This window comes from Chinchilla lanigera, unplaced genomic scaffold (genome assembly GCF_000276665.1).
Source record: "Chinchilla lanigera isolate Chin_1 unplaced genomic scaffold, ChiLan1.0 scaffold00066, whole genome shotgun sequence".
In the NCBI taxonomy this organism is placed as follows: domain Eukaryota; kingdom Metazoa; phylum Chordata; class Mammalia; order Rodentia; family Chinchillidae; genus Chinchilla; species Chinchilla lanigera.
Genome location: NW_004955467.1, coordinates 5,538,295 through 5,553,526, shown reverse-complemented (window position 1 = coordinate 5,553,526; position 15,232 = coordinate 5,538,295). Strand labels below are relative to the sequence as shown.

The following is a 15,232-nucleotide window of genomic DNA, read 5'->3' as shown; positions in this document are numbered from 1 at the left end:
TTGCCAGCTTTTACACTTTGCTTGCTCCACTTACCAACTTTTGGATATCAGCAAATCTTTTTTACCATTAACTTTTCATTTAGAACCAATTTTAGATTTATAGAACAGTTGGGAATATAGTACAGAGTTCCCATATATGCAATCATTGTAAACAAATATAGAACAGTTCAACTGCTTCTGCCTCAGTTTCCACCCCTATAAAATAAGGATGTATGGTCACCCACCTCATATAGCTGTTAAAAGAGTAGAGTGGAATAATATATGTAAAATATTCAGAGTAGCAGCTGGTATTGATCAAATGGTCAAAAAAGGAGGCAATGATTTTCTGTCCTTCCCTCTGGTTTAAAATTCTCCAAAAACAATAAGAAGTACAGAAACAGCCCTTCTGAGTGTGAAATATACCTGGTAGCCATGGCTATCTGTGCCTACCTGTGTGTGCTCCTCCACATGGGTTAGCTTGCATTGAATCCTTACCTTCCAGGCTGGCTGCTTCTCCCCCTGCTTCCAAAAACCCGTGGACTTTTCCAAAGCCTGGATTTTATCCAGCTCTCCTGGAATCTGATCATTATCATATTCCAATAGCTCATCCCAAGAGAACCAGCAATGCTCTCCTATTCCTGCATCAGCCAGGCTAAGGGCAACATCTGTGAGCACCGATGCTCCAACAGGAACTGCATCTTCCAGTCTGTTCAGCTCTCTCCCTCAAGGGCCCCTCCACAGAATTTTACACAAAAGCACAGATGCCTCCAATCCAAAAGTGCATCATAAATTCTTGCTGAGCATGAGTTTTCTGGGCTTTGGTGTTTGGGGAGAGAATGCTGAGTCAGAACCAGCAGCAGAGAGGGTCTTGGGCTCTCACCTTAACCTTTTCCCAAAGGTAGCAGAGCAATTTGTAAGTGTTAATTCAACTCTTTTCCACTCCCTAGTGAGGACAGTGCTCTGTATATTTTACAAACACGAGGACTGGGTACAAAGGAGAGAATGAGTGCTTACCAGCCACCCACCTTGCAAAGTGATGAGGTCAGCAAGGGGCTGGCTCCGTGGCAGAGCTGGGCCTGGCTGTAAGCCCCACACACACCAGTGGAGGTTTATCTGTTGGGCCCATGTGCTGAGCGCTAGAGGCTGCCTCTGCCAGGATGGCATTGGTATTCTGCATGTAGAAAAGAAGTTTCAGTCTTCCACTAATTGCTATGAGCTCAAATGCATTCAGTCATTAGAGCTTCACTTTAGGATGGGAGTTGAATCCTAATTACAAAGCTGTGCTGGCAATGAAGATATTCATGGCCGGTGATGGTCCGCTGTCTCTCCCTCTATCTCTCTATGTCTGTCTTTTTGTCTCTCTGTCTGTACATGCACACACACACACACACACACACACATACACACGTACACACCCTGAGGCATCACCATGGAACAAGGTTACCCTTGACCTTTCCCTAGCAGCAACCTGAACTCCCAGAGGTGCTCTAGGCTCATTTAAAGCCTTGTGGTGGTCCCAGCTTTCAGGTTTTGCTTCTGACAACCCTAAGAGACTAGAAATCCCTAGAACACTCTGGGGCCTGGCTGCAAAGCTCCCCTATAACTGTGTGCTTTTTTCTCTTCCTCTTTTTCTGTTGCTGATTGTTTTCGCACATGTGTTTCAAAGGACTAGATGTGAGAATATAAGCAACTGAGTTCCGTTCATCACTCTCTTCCCAGTAAGTGATCTCTAACATGGCTCTGACCAGATCGAGCTTCAGTGTAAACACTCCTCTGGTGCCAGATTGCAGTTAAGAAAAAATTCGAGTCGCTTTTAGAAAGACTCTTCGGGGTCTGGCTGCAGGTCATTATGACACATGATTCCTGCCACTCGTTACATAGACTGGACACACTCCGTCCACACTCAGTCTGTCCTCATGCAGTCCTCCTACAGATGCAGTCTAGTGGGGGGGCGATGAGGAGCTAAACTATGACAAAGTCCACAAAGGCAATGATGGTGGCCACTGACAGTTTCCATGTGTGCTACTGCTATGCAATTTTATGCACCAAGTTCTTTATGGACTTTATGCCCTAGAACAAGAGCAGATCAGACTAGATTAGATCAGACTGGATTAGATTAAATTAGATTAGATTAGATCAGATTGGATTAAAATCCTTATCACTAGTTAGTTGATCTGTAATTATGGTCAAATTAGCTCTTAATGATTCTTTTTCATTATAGAGAAACAAGCCTGATGAGATTAAGGTGCCCCTCCAAGGACTGTGATGAGGCTCGAATGAATTAATGCACAAAAGTTGATCAGAACAGTGCCTGGCACATGGTCAGCCATAATATACCTTGGCTAGTTCTGTAGAGGAAGCCTATGTTCAGAGTCTACCACCTGTTCACTGCTCTGACCCATCTCAAAAGCATGATGTCATACATAGGAATGGAGACATCTAGATTTTTTTAGAAATGCACCTAGTACCATCAGCAAAGGGTGCAGAGTGTGGTTATCATGCCTGTGCTGCAGTGAAAGAGGCCACAGGATAACTGTTTGTGTTAGATGTGACTATGAATGCCCATGTGTGGTTGTCATACACTACTGTAGAGGTATTTTCTGCTGATTGGTCCACCAGGTTAAAAGCATCCAGGATGCAATTAGAGATAAGAAGCAGAAGTTCAACTTCCTGGGGGAGGAGATTAAGCTGAATCTTTCTGTGGGCATCTTCATCACCATGAACCCAGGCTATGCTGGCCGCACAGAGCTGCCTGAAAACCTCAAGGCTTTGTTCAGGTAAGCCCCACCTGAAGGCCTCCAGAGAGAGGTTTCTTTCATTCTTGTGCTAGAAGTGTGTGATAATGAATGAAAATTTGGAGTTTATAGAAAAGTAGATATTTTTAAACCACCTGTAATGCCATCACCAGTAAAATTGTTCAATTGCTTTTGGTTCTCTCTCTCTCTCTCTCTCTCTCTCTCTCTCTCTATCTATATATATATATATATATATATATGAATTTTATACATTTGTAGTATACAGTTTTTTTGTTTCTAATCTACTATAAATATTTTGTTGTCAGATATTTTTAATGAATCTCATTTAATGACTATATTTTTCTATCAAGTACACAGTCTGCAATATAGTAAAGTAGTTCCTTTTGGTTGAATGTTAAGACTGTTCCTAACATATAAAATTAATTCATACAAAATGCTGTAATGTACATTTTTGTATATAAATCTTTTTTTTCATATGCATGATTATTTTGTTTGGCTAGCTTCCCAGAAATGGAATTACTGAGTTAACGATTAGGAACATTTTTAAGGCTCCTGATACACATTGCCAAATTACTTTCTAAAAATCCTAGTATGAAATTACACTCATAGTAGCAATGCATGGGAACACCTCTTTTATCTTACCCTTGCCACCCATGCATATTGCTGTGTTTTTAAATCTTCTTTACTTTTTAAATTTTTATTGGTTCACATTTGTAGTACATTCTGCTTACGTTCATCGTAGGGAGTCGGTACATGTTCATGACACATTCTCAATTCCTTTTTCTAATCCCGCCCCCACACACACCTCTTTATTTTGATAAGAAAACACAAATGAGTCTCCTAGCAGAAACTACAGTATGCGTCCTTCTTTCTGAGGAGTGAAGTTGGCCCAACAAAGAGAACACTGAAAGGTGCATCCTGCCTTCTGATTTTCTGCTTACTAAACTTTTGCTTAAAACAGATTTTGAGGCTCTACTACAAAGCTGTTGTCTCTCTTTGGGGCTGAGACACCTAGTGCTCTCTGTTAGGGAGGTAGAGTAAATGTGTTCATGGGCTCTTAGAGTCCACAGAAGGCAGCAGCCTGGAAGCTGTAGTCCCTCACTTTTAAGCCACCCCCAGCATGGCAAGTTCTTGTGTCCCACAAGTCCTGTGGGTGTCTCCTTGTTCAGGCACATCCTGCTTTAACCAAGAAATGTTGGTATGTTACTAAGTTGCCTAAACCGCCACAGAATACTGCATTGTCTTCTATTTACAACAAAGTAAGCTTTGAGTGATAACCAATATCACAGGAAGGTTATCCCCCAGGTAAGAATTATTTCCCACGTTTTTTCCCCTACATTTAAAAAGAATTATTAGACCATTTAGATTGACATAACAAAGCACTATAAACTAGGTATGCTAAGCCAGAGGCATTTATTTATCACAGTTTTGGAGACCAGAAGTCTAAGTTCAAGGCACTGATACAGGCAGATTTTGATGAAGACAACTTTCACGTTGCTGATGTCCAACTTCTCTCGTATCCTCATATGGCCAGAAGCAGTGGACCTGGCTTGCTGAGGTCTTCTTATAAAGGCACAGTGAATCCCCTTAACAAGGGCTCCACCCTCAGGACCTAAGGCCCCACCTCCAAACACCTTCACTAGGGTTAAGATTCTAACATCCAAATTTAAGAGAGCATAAACTTTCAGTCCAATCACATAGCCACAGAAGAAAATTTGAGGGGAGGGGTAAAAATATTGTTTAGACCAATAAACACAAAAATCTATTTTTACATTTAATTCTCACAAAGACTCACCAAGGGAGATATTATTAGTTTTCCCCCTTGTACTGAAACAGATGGAGTCAACAAATCATGCAGGGTAGCAATCCTGGTTACTAGAATTGGCCAGCAGCCCAACTAGTAAACGTCAGAATAGAGTGCGAACACCTCTGCTCCTTCTTAGACTGGCCCCACCATCCAGAAATAATCAGTGTAATCTCTCATTTTCCTCCCAGTAGTGTGTGAGCTGAGCATTTATTTTCCAAAACTGGGACCTGATTCTGTATTGCTTAGTATCCTGCTTTCATTAATTAATGTTTTCTTGCACCGTTTCACAGTTTTGCTTCTACAACATTATTTTTCATGGCCACATTGTATTCTGTTGAGTGAATGCATGTAACCTCATGTTCAGGTTGCCAAGCAATTTTCAGAATCTACGTATTTGCCAGCTTCTTTGCAACTGAGTGCAATGCAAACTATGTCAAGAAGAAATATGGACATAAATGAAATGATTTTGAACTTTCTGTATAAGTATAAAAATACAATTAAAGAAATTTAATATTAGACTCCTCTTACATACCTTATAAATTAATAAAAAAGTAAATCTTTTTAAAATCAAATATGGCTAGAGCAAAAGGAAGGGAAAAATCACAGTAAATCCTGTACAGAAAAATTCCCCCTCCTCTGCTCTGATATACGCCATTTTGTGTCAGGGTGGGGTTAATAGGTACCTACCTGAGACCTCAATGTTAGAAATTTACCTTTCAGTGCAAATAAATACAGAATAATACCTGAATGTCTAGGTTTTAGGGGAGACACACACCTTGAGGATAGGCTAGAGACTCTCAGTCTCTTGTAGCCACCCAGAGAAATTCAGCTGCTCAAAGTTAACTGCTAGTTTATTCTAGACAACTTGCTTTAGTAATGCACAGCTTCTGTGAAACACACCAGTCTCAAGTCACAAGATCTGCTCCATCTGCCACCATTATCCATCACCTTGGGTAAGAGAGAGCACTTCCTTTATTCTGGCTTAGATCATTGTGAAAATGGAAGTCTTAGATGAAATGACAGTAAAGTTCCTTTCATGAGTTCTTATACTTGCAGATGCCTCTTTGACAGTTGTCATCCAGTGTCTCTTGTTCTCCAGTCTCCCCTTCAACCCTGGAAGTGGGAAACTGATGGACTCAGCTTCTATGTCCCTGTACACAGGCCATGCGCGATGGTTGTCCCAGACTTTGAGTTGATCTGCGAGATCATGTTGGTGGCAGAAGGATTCATCAATGCTCGCATATTAGCCAGAAAGTTCATCACCCTTTACAAACTGTGCAAAGAACTTCTGTCCAAACAGGTAGGATCTTCGGGGAGATTGATGGCCAAGTGCCATGCTATGTATCCAGCTCTGGAAGGGTTCCAGCCAATGCATAAGACTCTTCTCATACGGAGTCATGGTAGCCGTAAGGGCATGGTGACGCGCGTCTACAGTGCCAGCACTTTGGAAGGCTGGGCAAGAAGATCACAAGTTCAAAGCCATCTTGAGCAACTCAGGCATATAGTGAGACCCTGTCTCAAAATAAAAGTAAAAAAGGACTGGGGATGCAGCTCATTGTGAAAGCCCTAGGTTCAACACCCAGAACCAAAAAAAACCCCTAAGTAGTTCTGCAATAAAAATTTGTGTTACCATTTTTTGGCACAGAACCCCATTTTTGCTACAGTATTTAGCAACATTTCACAGACACCAATGTCCCACCACAGAAAAGTCCCTGGAGGGAATGTTTTCCACCCGAAGGGACAGGAGATGAGGAACAGTTGGGGAGAGAATCAGTTCTAACTAGTCCCAGGTTTCTCCCTGCTGCTTGGCCTCAAGTGTGGCTTTTGCCTAAGGCTGGTGCCCTCTTAGAGAGACCCTGGTCAAACATCTGCAAGGTTTATACCTTGGGGAATTTCATGACAGCAAGGAGAGCAAAGAAGTTTTCTTCAGCTGTTCCCATTCAGTTCCACTTTCCCCGTGGGCTCATCTCACTCTCATAACCTTTGCTGCCACAACGCAGGCTCTCTCACCCTGTGAAATCTGTTCAAGAAGGAGAAAATGGCATTGGCTTCCGATTTTCTTTCCTACTGTACCTTCTCTGGGTCCTCTGCCATCGCTCTCTTCCAGGTCGGTTGTGTTCCACTCCCAACAGCTCTATCCCCAACCTCCCTTTTGAACTCTAAACCTGTATCATCCATGCTGTAAACCACACGTCTTTCTGGGTGTTTCAAAAGCAGCTTCAGCTCAGCACATCTGAATCTGTTCTTCCCTTCCAGCTCCACCCCAGCTGATTACTCCTGTGTTCCCTGACATGGTGTACGAAACCATCCCTCACTCACACACAAATGGGTCGATTCCACACTCTTGATACTTTTCAAATAAGTCTCATTTTCTTTTGGTATTCTCTGTTATGTCTTTACTCCCAGCACCTGTGTCTCAATTAAAGTATTACACCTGCTTCTATGTTAGTTTCTGCAACTATACTCCAGGTTCTCTAATCCATCCTTTAGCTAACAGCTAGAGGAATTATTTTAATATGCTGCTCACTGGTATTACGGTAAAGACCAATAAACTCATCCCTGGTAGCAGCTGTATGGTGATCAGTCTGCCTACAGCTATCTCTACAGCTTAGCACTCATGGCTCTGTCCTCGGTGTTCTGTGCTGCATTGGCATTGGTCTTCCCTGAGTTTGTTGAATTGATTTTCTTGTCACGCTGAGCCAGTAGATATCCTCTTCCCACTTCTTCCCCAACCATGCTTAACTGAATTCTACTCCTTCAGGTTTTCTTTAACACCTTTGCTTCTAAAAAATCTGATCTATAGCATCAAGTACAATGACCATACCTTTTGTCTTCACTGCACACAAAATTTTTCCTTTGTAGCATTTTTGAATAGTGATCTGCTATAAAACAAGTGGCAGAGCTGGGACATGAACCTAGGCCTGAGTTGAGACTCCACTCTCTGAACCACATTCCACCACCTTGCCGCATCATGCGCTTTGGGGCCCCTGTGTGGTCTGTGCTTGCTTTGTTGTCCTCACAGTTGGAAAAGTAAATATTTACACATAAGGGACTAGAAATTTGTGGACCTGGTTTTCCAAGCTGTCAGTCATCTCCTACGTCTCTACCTGACCTTCAGAAGTAACCTGTGATGTGTGTTATCTATAATTTGCCCCCTGAGCACGTGGTACTCTGCATCCAGCAGCTTTGGTCTAACCTGCATTGCCTACATTGCTACAGGATCACTATGACTGGGGCCTGCGGGCCATCAAGTCTGTGCTCGTGGTGGCAGGATCACTAAAGCGAGGAGACCCCGACAGGCCTGAGGACCAAGTCCTGATGCGTTCCTTGCGAGACTTCAACATCCCCAAGATCGTGACTGATGACATGCCTGTGTTCATGGGCCTGATCGGGGACCTCTTTCCTGCCCTGGAGGTGCCCCGGAGGAGAGACCTGAACTTTGAGGCTTTGGTGAGGAAGGCAGTTGTGGACCTGAAGCTCCAAGCTGAGGAAAACTTTGTGCTCAAGGTACATGAGGCTTTCCCTCCCAAGACTTTTGCCTTTTAGTTCTTTTCTTGAATGATAAGTGATTCTTTGTCCTTCACCCAAAGAATTTTTTGAACTTTGCTGATATATCTAGTTAGAATCAATTCATTTCAGCAGTCTTTATTGGTGACCTTCAATGTGTGATGCATGGTAGGAAAAATAAGAGAAAAGGAATTCTTCCTACCATGACTATCTATACGAAAGAGATACATTTAAGAGTATATAAGTACCCTAAGAAAAAAGCTGGACCTTTATTGCAAATGTAACTCATGGCTATAAGAACCATGCACTTTGTACTGCCTGCTGAGGAGGCTGCAAGGGCACATGAGGACCCTGGGACGCCCTCCCCATTTCTGTTGAAACAGCACATTTATGAAGAAGGCACCATCTGGCTCCCATCCTTAATTGTGATTAAAATTGTCTCTACCAGAATCAGGTGTACTCAGGAGCTACCTCTTGGTCAGTGAGGAGTTAAGGCTGCAAGGGATGGACTGACCATAAGGCAGAGTGAGAACACCCGGGGAATTAACTGTGCTGGCATTTCATTTGGGTTAGAATTCACTTTGAGTTTTTAGGGCTTTGAATATGAAGTTCTCCACATTTTGAAAGTCCTACCCCAATCCTTTTTTCCAGAAGTTTGTTCTTTTTACTGTAAAATTTTGTATAAGCTAATGTCTTCAGGATGCAAAACATGTTAGAAGTAGAAATACCTGCATATAAACAAGTATGCCTTCAAGCAAGAAGAGACAATTGCCCCTAGAAAGGGGCCAAGGGTTCTGAAATTCAGAGACATGGACAGATGCTTTTTCCTGCTCAGTAATACATGTAAGAAGTATGTGAAAATCACTTCGGAGTTCATAAGTGGCTTTACATTCTATTTTACATTTGACCCCCAGACTTAGCCCCAGCAGCCCCTAAGGCAAATGATACAAATGACTTTCTTTACAGGTAGGGAACTGGATGAAACTCCATTGCTTCTCCAAGATAGTACACGGCGCTGGCTCATGTGAGAGAGAGTGTGTGCCCTAGCAGAACTTAGAGCAAAGGGGCAGATTCCTTCCAGGGTACCACAGGATTCTAGCATACAATATTTTTGTTGGTAGAGATAGACTTTTGTTGGTAAAGAGCCTTGGCTTTATACAAATAGAATTAAGAGTCAATTGCAATATCCACTTCCCATTGCAAGCAGGTGACAGTTTTCATTTATGGAATTTCTTTCTGCAGAGGGAAGCAAAACACTTCCTGGTCCTCTGCCACTGTGACTGTTTCTGCAGGTCAGCCCTTCCTCACTTCTTCCCGCCCTCTTCCCAAGTTCAGGGACAGACTGCTGAAAGGTAGAGAGGAGCAGGACGGCAATGTAGGTAGGAAGTGAAGAGTTAGTGAAGGAGTATGTGTGAGACACACAGAGGTTGTACAAGCAGTGGGAAATCTGATGTTGGACCATATTCTGTTTGTTTCTTTTACTTCTCTTCTTCCTTATAGGAGCTCCTTGTTCTTCTGATAACCAGAGGCTCTCTAGTAAGTGTTCTTAGGACATATGACATCTCTGTCACTTTTCATTTTCACCATCCATTTCAACATCTTAACATTTGAACATCTGAAAACTAATTCTTTATAAGCTGCCCCATGGGGCTTTGTTGGTATCCCAAGATCCCTTTAAGTAATAGTATAAATTTGTGTTTTTAAGAAAAAGGAATTAACTCATAGAATTACAGAACCTGAGAAGGTGATATTACGATAAATTTATGGCAAGATGGAAAGAAGATAAAAGAGAGTTGCTAGATCTAGTAGAGGAGAAGGGTTTATGGAAAAAAACACACCTAGGCTTCCAGGGGGAAGAGAGGTGTGTTGTCAGGAAGAGCCCCTGGAGAAGCTCTGGGTTTTGGGTTGGTAATTAGGGAGGGCAAAAATGAGAAGGAGGCAAAGGGAGAGAGAGAGGGAAAGGGAGAGGGAGAGGGTGAAGGAGACAGAGATGGAGATAGAGATGGAGAGAGGGAGAGAGGGAGAGAAAACGAACTGAAAACGTGCAGAGGAGGCACCATTAAACCTGCTTATTCTATGATTCTGCCACTTGGTTTCCCACATTCTTCCTCCCATACCTCTTTCCAGTTCCCAGTTCTCATATAGTGAAGACCATGTGCTTCCAGGTATTCAACTTGTGGCCAAAAAAGAAAAAAACATATTTAAGAAAATTTAATGAACTCCTTGCAGGAAAACTAAGGTTGCTTTCAGGGTACTGAAGCTCCAGATTAAAGCACTTCCATTCTCTTGAGTTATGTCAACGGAAGGCCAGTGTTATATTTTGTGTCTAGATGCCCCCCTGCAGCCTCATGCACACATAGGCATGGCTTTTCAGAGACAGCTGGATCTAGGGTGGGTGATGCTAAGATTAAGAGTGCATGGTTCTAAATTAGCCCACTGACTGGTTTAGCATAGTTCTGGGTGTGGATAATGGGAAGGGCCACCCTGAGTATGGGTTATACCACTCAAAAAGTTTATAGATTAGATGGATTAATAGGGAAAGGGAGGTTTGCTCACTGCTGCTGCTGCTGCTGCTGCTGCTACTTTGCTGCTTCCTGCCTGCTTTGCTATGAACTGTTTCTCCTCTGCCATGCTCCTCTGCCATGTCACCCTGCCTTGGAGTCAGTCAACTATGAACTAAAACCTCTACAAACCTTGAGCTAAAATAAACCTTTCCTCCTTTAACTTATATGTGCCAGTTATTTGTCTCAGTGACAAAAACAGTAACATCCTAGATCCAACCACTTCCCAAAGCCCTGCCTATGAGCACGTGAGGCTTTGAGAGGGGGTCTAGATACAAGCCATAATACTGGCCTTCTGTTGATGGACCCCAAAAGAATGGAAGGGTTTGATCTAGAGCTCCAGTACCCTGAAAGACAGGCAGCTACCTACTCACTTATCCACAAGTGAGGTAACCAGAAAAAGGCCAATACCCGACCGTGTCCGTAGAGTTTCCACTCACTCTTCCTCCCTGGATAACCAACCATAGGGAGCACCCAGCCCAGGCTTGGAGCAAACATAGAAATGCTCTTTGATTAAACTTCAAACTTGTCATAATTGAGTCATTTGTAAAACAATAGGTGCACCTTGAGACTATAATGCCAAGTGAAATAAATCAGGCATGGAAGGTTAAATATTGCATTATTCTTCTTAGTTGAGAAACCTAAAGTGCAAATAATTTGAAGGAAAAAATAGAAGACAGATGATAGGAAACAGAGGTACACTTTGTGAAATGGAAAGGGGATTTGAGGATGAGGGGAGGTGGGATGGCTCAGAGGGAAAGTCAAAATGATTAAAATGTGAGATTTATATCTACATATCTAGAAACATACACACACACACAATTCCCCAAAACGTATTTAAATCTTATGTATCTCTAGCATATACTAATTTTTTTTAAATAATATAGAAAAAAACTTGGTTTGCCAACTAGTAGAGTCATTCAACACCATAAAAGATCGAGGTAGATACATTCACATGCACTTGTAAACACACAACTAACCTCAGTGAACATAAGAAAGAGAATATTTAAGATGTTCTCAACAGTACCCTTGAATAAAATAAAGAAAATTATACTCCTAGAGCAAGAATTGGATGCCCTTTTAAAAACACCGGTTGGAGAATTTTAAAGAGCTCTTTGAAATGTAAAATTGTATCATTGATGACTCACAAGAGGATTGGAAATAAAGTCAAGGGAATTTCCTGGGATGAAGCTATATCCCAGGGATGAAGCTGTGTATGTATAGATGTTTCTATAATAAAATAAGTACATACAGAAAGAATCAGACACAGAGTATGAGAGGCAAGGTGACAGTAGAGCACTGAGCTAGGTTATCCAACATATTACCAATGGGAATTGTACAAAGATACCCAAAAAACCTACTAGAGCTGGAAAGTCATGTGTCCTGGCTAAAAGGACTCAGTACCTAACAAAGTAAACATAAATGGACTTATACAGAGACAGGTTATACTAGGATTGCAAAGGGTAATAGCAAAGAAAGTGGCCAGGTGTGGTGGCACAGGTTTGCAATCTCAGCACTCAGGAGGCTGAGGCAGGAGGATTGCTGTGAGTTCAAGGCCAACCTGAACTACATAGTGAGACCCTATTTAAAAAAAAAAAAAAAGGCTTTTTAAAGAATGAAAATGTCCTGGTTGAATGAGAAAGTGAGGAGGTTGTAAACATACTACATGAAAGAAGCCATTCACTAAAGATCACATATTTTATGATTCTACTTATGTGAAATGTCCAGAATAGACAAAACTACGGAGGCAGAATTTACTTCAGGGCTTGCAGAGGGCTGCGTAAGGACTTGGGGATGAAGAGCTACTACTAAAGGATAGGTGACTCTTTTTGGGGAGATGAGAATGTTCTAACATTGGATGAGTAAGCAAGATGGTTCTGTCTGGGAGCTAAGCAAATATGCTAAAAGCCCTTGCATAGTAGTCTTGTAAAGGGTGAATTTTATGGTACATGAAATATATCCCAATAAAGTTGTTCAAATTAATAAAAAAGTCAGTGGAACTAGAAAGTGACTTTCATTCATAGCAGTATAAGGTACAGTGGCACTGCTCAATCAGTTGCCCATGAGAAAAAATAATCTGGGAATATAAGACTCAGGTAAGCTAAAGTCTCCATATTGCACCAGAGTCCCACATGATCACCATCTCCACCATTACCACTCCCCTCCTTTTCTCTTCGAGAGTCCCACAGGAAGTACCTTAATCACTCTGAGATCACACTCCCCATTTGACCTTAAGATCTTCTACCAAAATCCACCTCTTTAAAGCACCCCCTCTTAACATTGCCTCACTTAGGACAGAATCTCAGTTCAGACAGCAGCACGGCTCACTGAAGAGCAGCGGGTAGGTAGATGATGGCAAGTCCATCCCTCCGACTGACCTTCCTGTCTCCCCAGGTGGTCCAGCTGGAGGAGTTGCTGGCCGTGCGGCACTCTGTGTTTGTGGTGGGTGGTGCTGGCACTGGCAAGTCACAAGTGCTGAGATCCTTGCACAAGACCTATCAGAACATGAAACGCCGCCCTGTCTGGACTGATCTCAATCCCAAAGCGGTCACAAATGATGAACTCTTTGGCATCATCAATCCAGCCACACGAGAATGGAAGGATGGTAAGGGCGGGATTCCCCAAGGAGAAAGTACCTGCTGCCTCAGAGTTCCTTGGGCTAGCCTGGGTGCAGTGGTGTTACTGCAGAGTAAAGAACATTGAATGAATCCGTTTGGGATCACAGAAGGCTATGAGATCAGCAGAAAGGAAGAAACCAATTTTAGCTGGGTGGGGAACCTTAGCTTTGCAGATGGTCTCCCTCTTCAGTGACTTCTTCCAGCTGTCTGTTGGAGAGGAGCTCATCTTATGGAGAGGGAAAAAGCAGTCAGGAAAGTTTCGCTGAATGGAGCTTAAGCCACTGTCTGGCAAAAGATATAAGGTGTGCATGAGTTAGAGAAGACCCGTGCCCTTCTAAAGAAGTGCCGCAGGCTGGCATCACATAGAGGCACCTCTCTCTCCCTATGGGAATTGTCCTATGGGTGATGGGGAAGCTGCTGGGGACCCTGTGCCAGAAACCTTGATGCTGAAGGTTTCTTCCCAATCCCAGGAGTGTTCTCAGGGCTGTATTCATGTCCACAGTGGTTCAGGGGATTGCAGACCACATTCACTCTGGGCTTCTGGCGTGAGAAAATCTCCTAATGTTTCAGTGTCTGACTCTTAACGGAGCTAAACTGTATTTCTTCTTTAATTTAGAAACTTCAGTCAGAGGCCTAGAGGAAAGGAATTTAATAAGCAGCATCTCTAATTTTTATTTCACTGACTATTAGTGAGGCTTAGCATCTTTTGCTTCTTACTGGTCTGAGTAATTTGTTCTTCTGTGTCTTATTTCCCCTTGTTATTTTGTATCAGTATATTACAGTTCTTTGTATATCAGAGATATTAACTCCTTATTTGTCACAGGAACGGCTAATGTTTTTCCCCACCTATTATTTGTCTATAGACACTTCATGGCATATTTTACCATGTACCACTTTTTTAAAAAGGAAATTATGTCTACCTAGTCTTTTTAGCATCTGGGATTCGTATTTAGTTTATAACTTTAATGTTCAGCTACAGATAGTATCATAAATTTGGTCAATAAGGATTCTCTTTACATTAACATTTTTTTATCCATCTGGAATTTATTTTGGAGCTTAGTATGAGATATAGTAAAAAATCAACTTTATTTCCTTCCAGATGGATAATTGATTATGCCAGCACCATTTATTAAGTAAACCATCCTTTCCCTCTGAAGTTAAACACCAGCTTGTCATTTGTTAAGTTCCATGCATGCTGAGATCTGATTCCAGGCTTTCTATTATGTTCAAATCTCCTATTTATCTGATCCCATATGAATGTCATTCATTCCAGTTACAATCATTTTACAGTATATTTTAATATCTGATGAAGTAAGTGGATCCTCATTGTTTGTACTTTTTTTTGCATGGTCTCAGGTGCTGCTTTTTCCATGCTAAATTTAAGCTTCATATTGAAGTTAACATTTTAAGCTTTGTTAAAATTCTAAATAAAATGTTATCAAATTTATACATTAAATTTGGGATAATTGACAAAGGTGATATAGTAATCATAAATCTATAGAGATTAAACAATATATCTTCAAAGAAAATAAATATAGCCTTCTAAAACATTTAGAAAAACTTGACTAAGAATGAAAATACAGTGAGCTATAAGAATATATCTTTTACAAAATTAAATAGTTCTGGTAGATAAAAAATAAGTGTATACATACAGCACTTTGCAAATACGTCATCACACTCAATATGACATATAGTTATAGAATTTTGCATCCTATAAAGAGAAAATATTCCTCTCTTGGTTGACCCATGGAACATTTCCAAAAATTAAAAATTTAATTTGCTACAGAGGAATCTACATGGAATTCAAAAGTATCAATGTATAGACCACATTGTCTGATAAAATAATAGAAATAACTAGCAAGAAAATAAGCCAAACTAATTTTACTATACCTGTAAATAAAATGCTCCCTACTCCTGAAAAAGAGAATTGAATTGCCACCAATAAAAAGAACTATTCTCCTTCACATAATTCCCTCAGAGGTTAAACATAAATACAAACCATTG

General features: G+C 41.5%; 1 protein-coding gene across 6 annotated transcripts in view; it reads left to right on the top strand.

Moving 5' to 3' along the window:
* Dnah9 (dynein, axonemal, heavy chain 9) overlaps positions 1-15,232 on the top strand; it is a 319,645-nt gene that overhangs the window by 123,618 nt on the left and 180,795 nt on the right. For all 6 annotated transcript variants that reach the window (XM_013522070.1, XM_005399351.1, XM_013522071.1 and 3 more), the window contains 4 exons: positions 2,599-2,756; positions 5,704-5,842; positions 7,762-8,049; positions 13,005-13,215. In XM_013522070.1, coding sequence (XP_013377524.1) covers positions 2,599-2,756; positions 5,704-5,842; positions 7,762-8,049; positions 13,005-13,215 — 796 coding nt within the window. The remainder of the gene's footprint in view (positions 1-2,598; positions 2,757-5,703; positions 5,843-7,761; positions 8,050-13,004; positions 13,216-15,232) is intronic.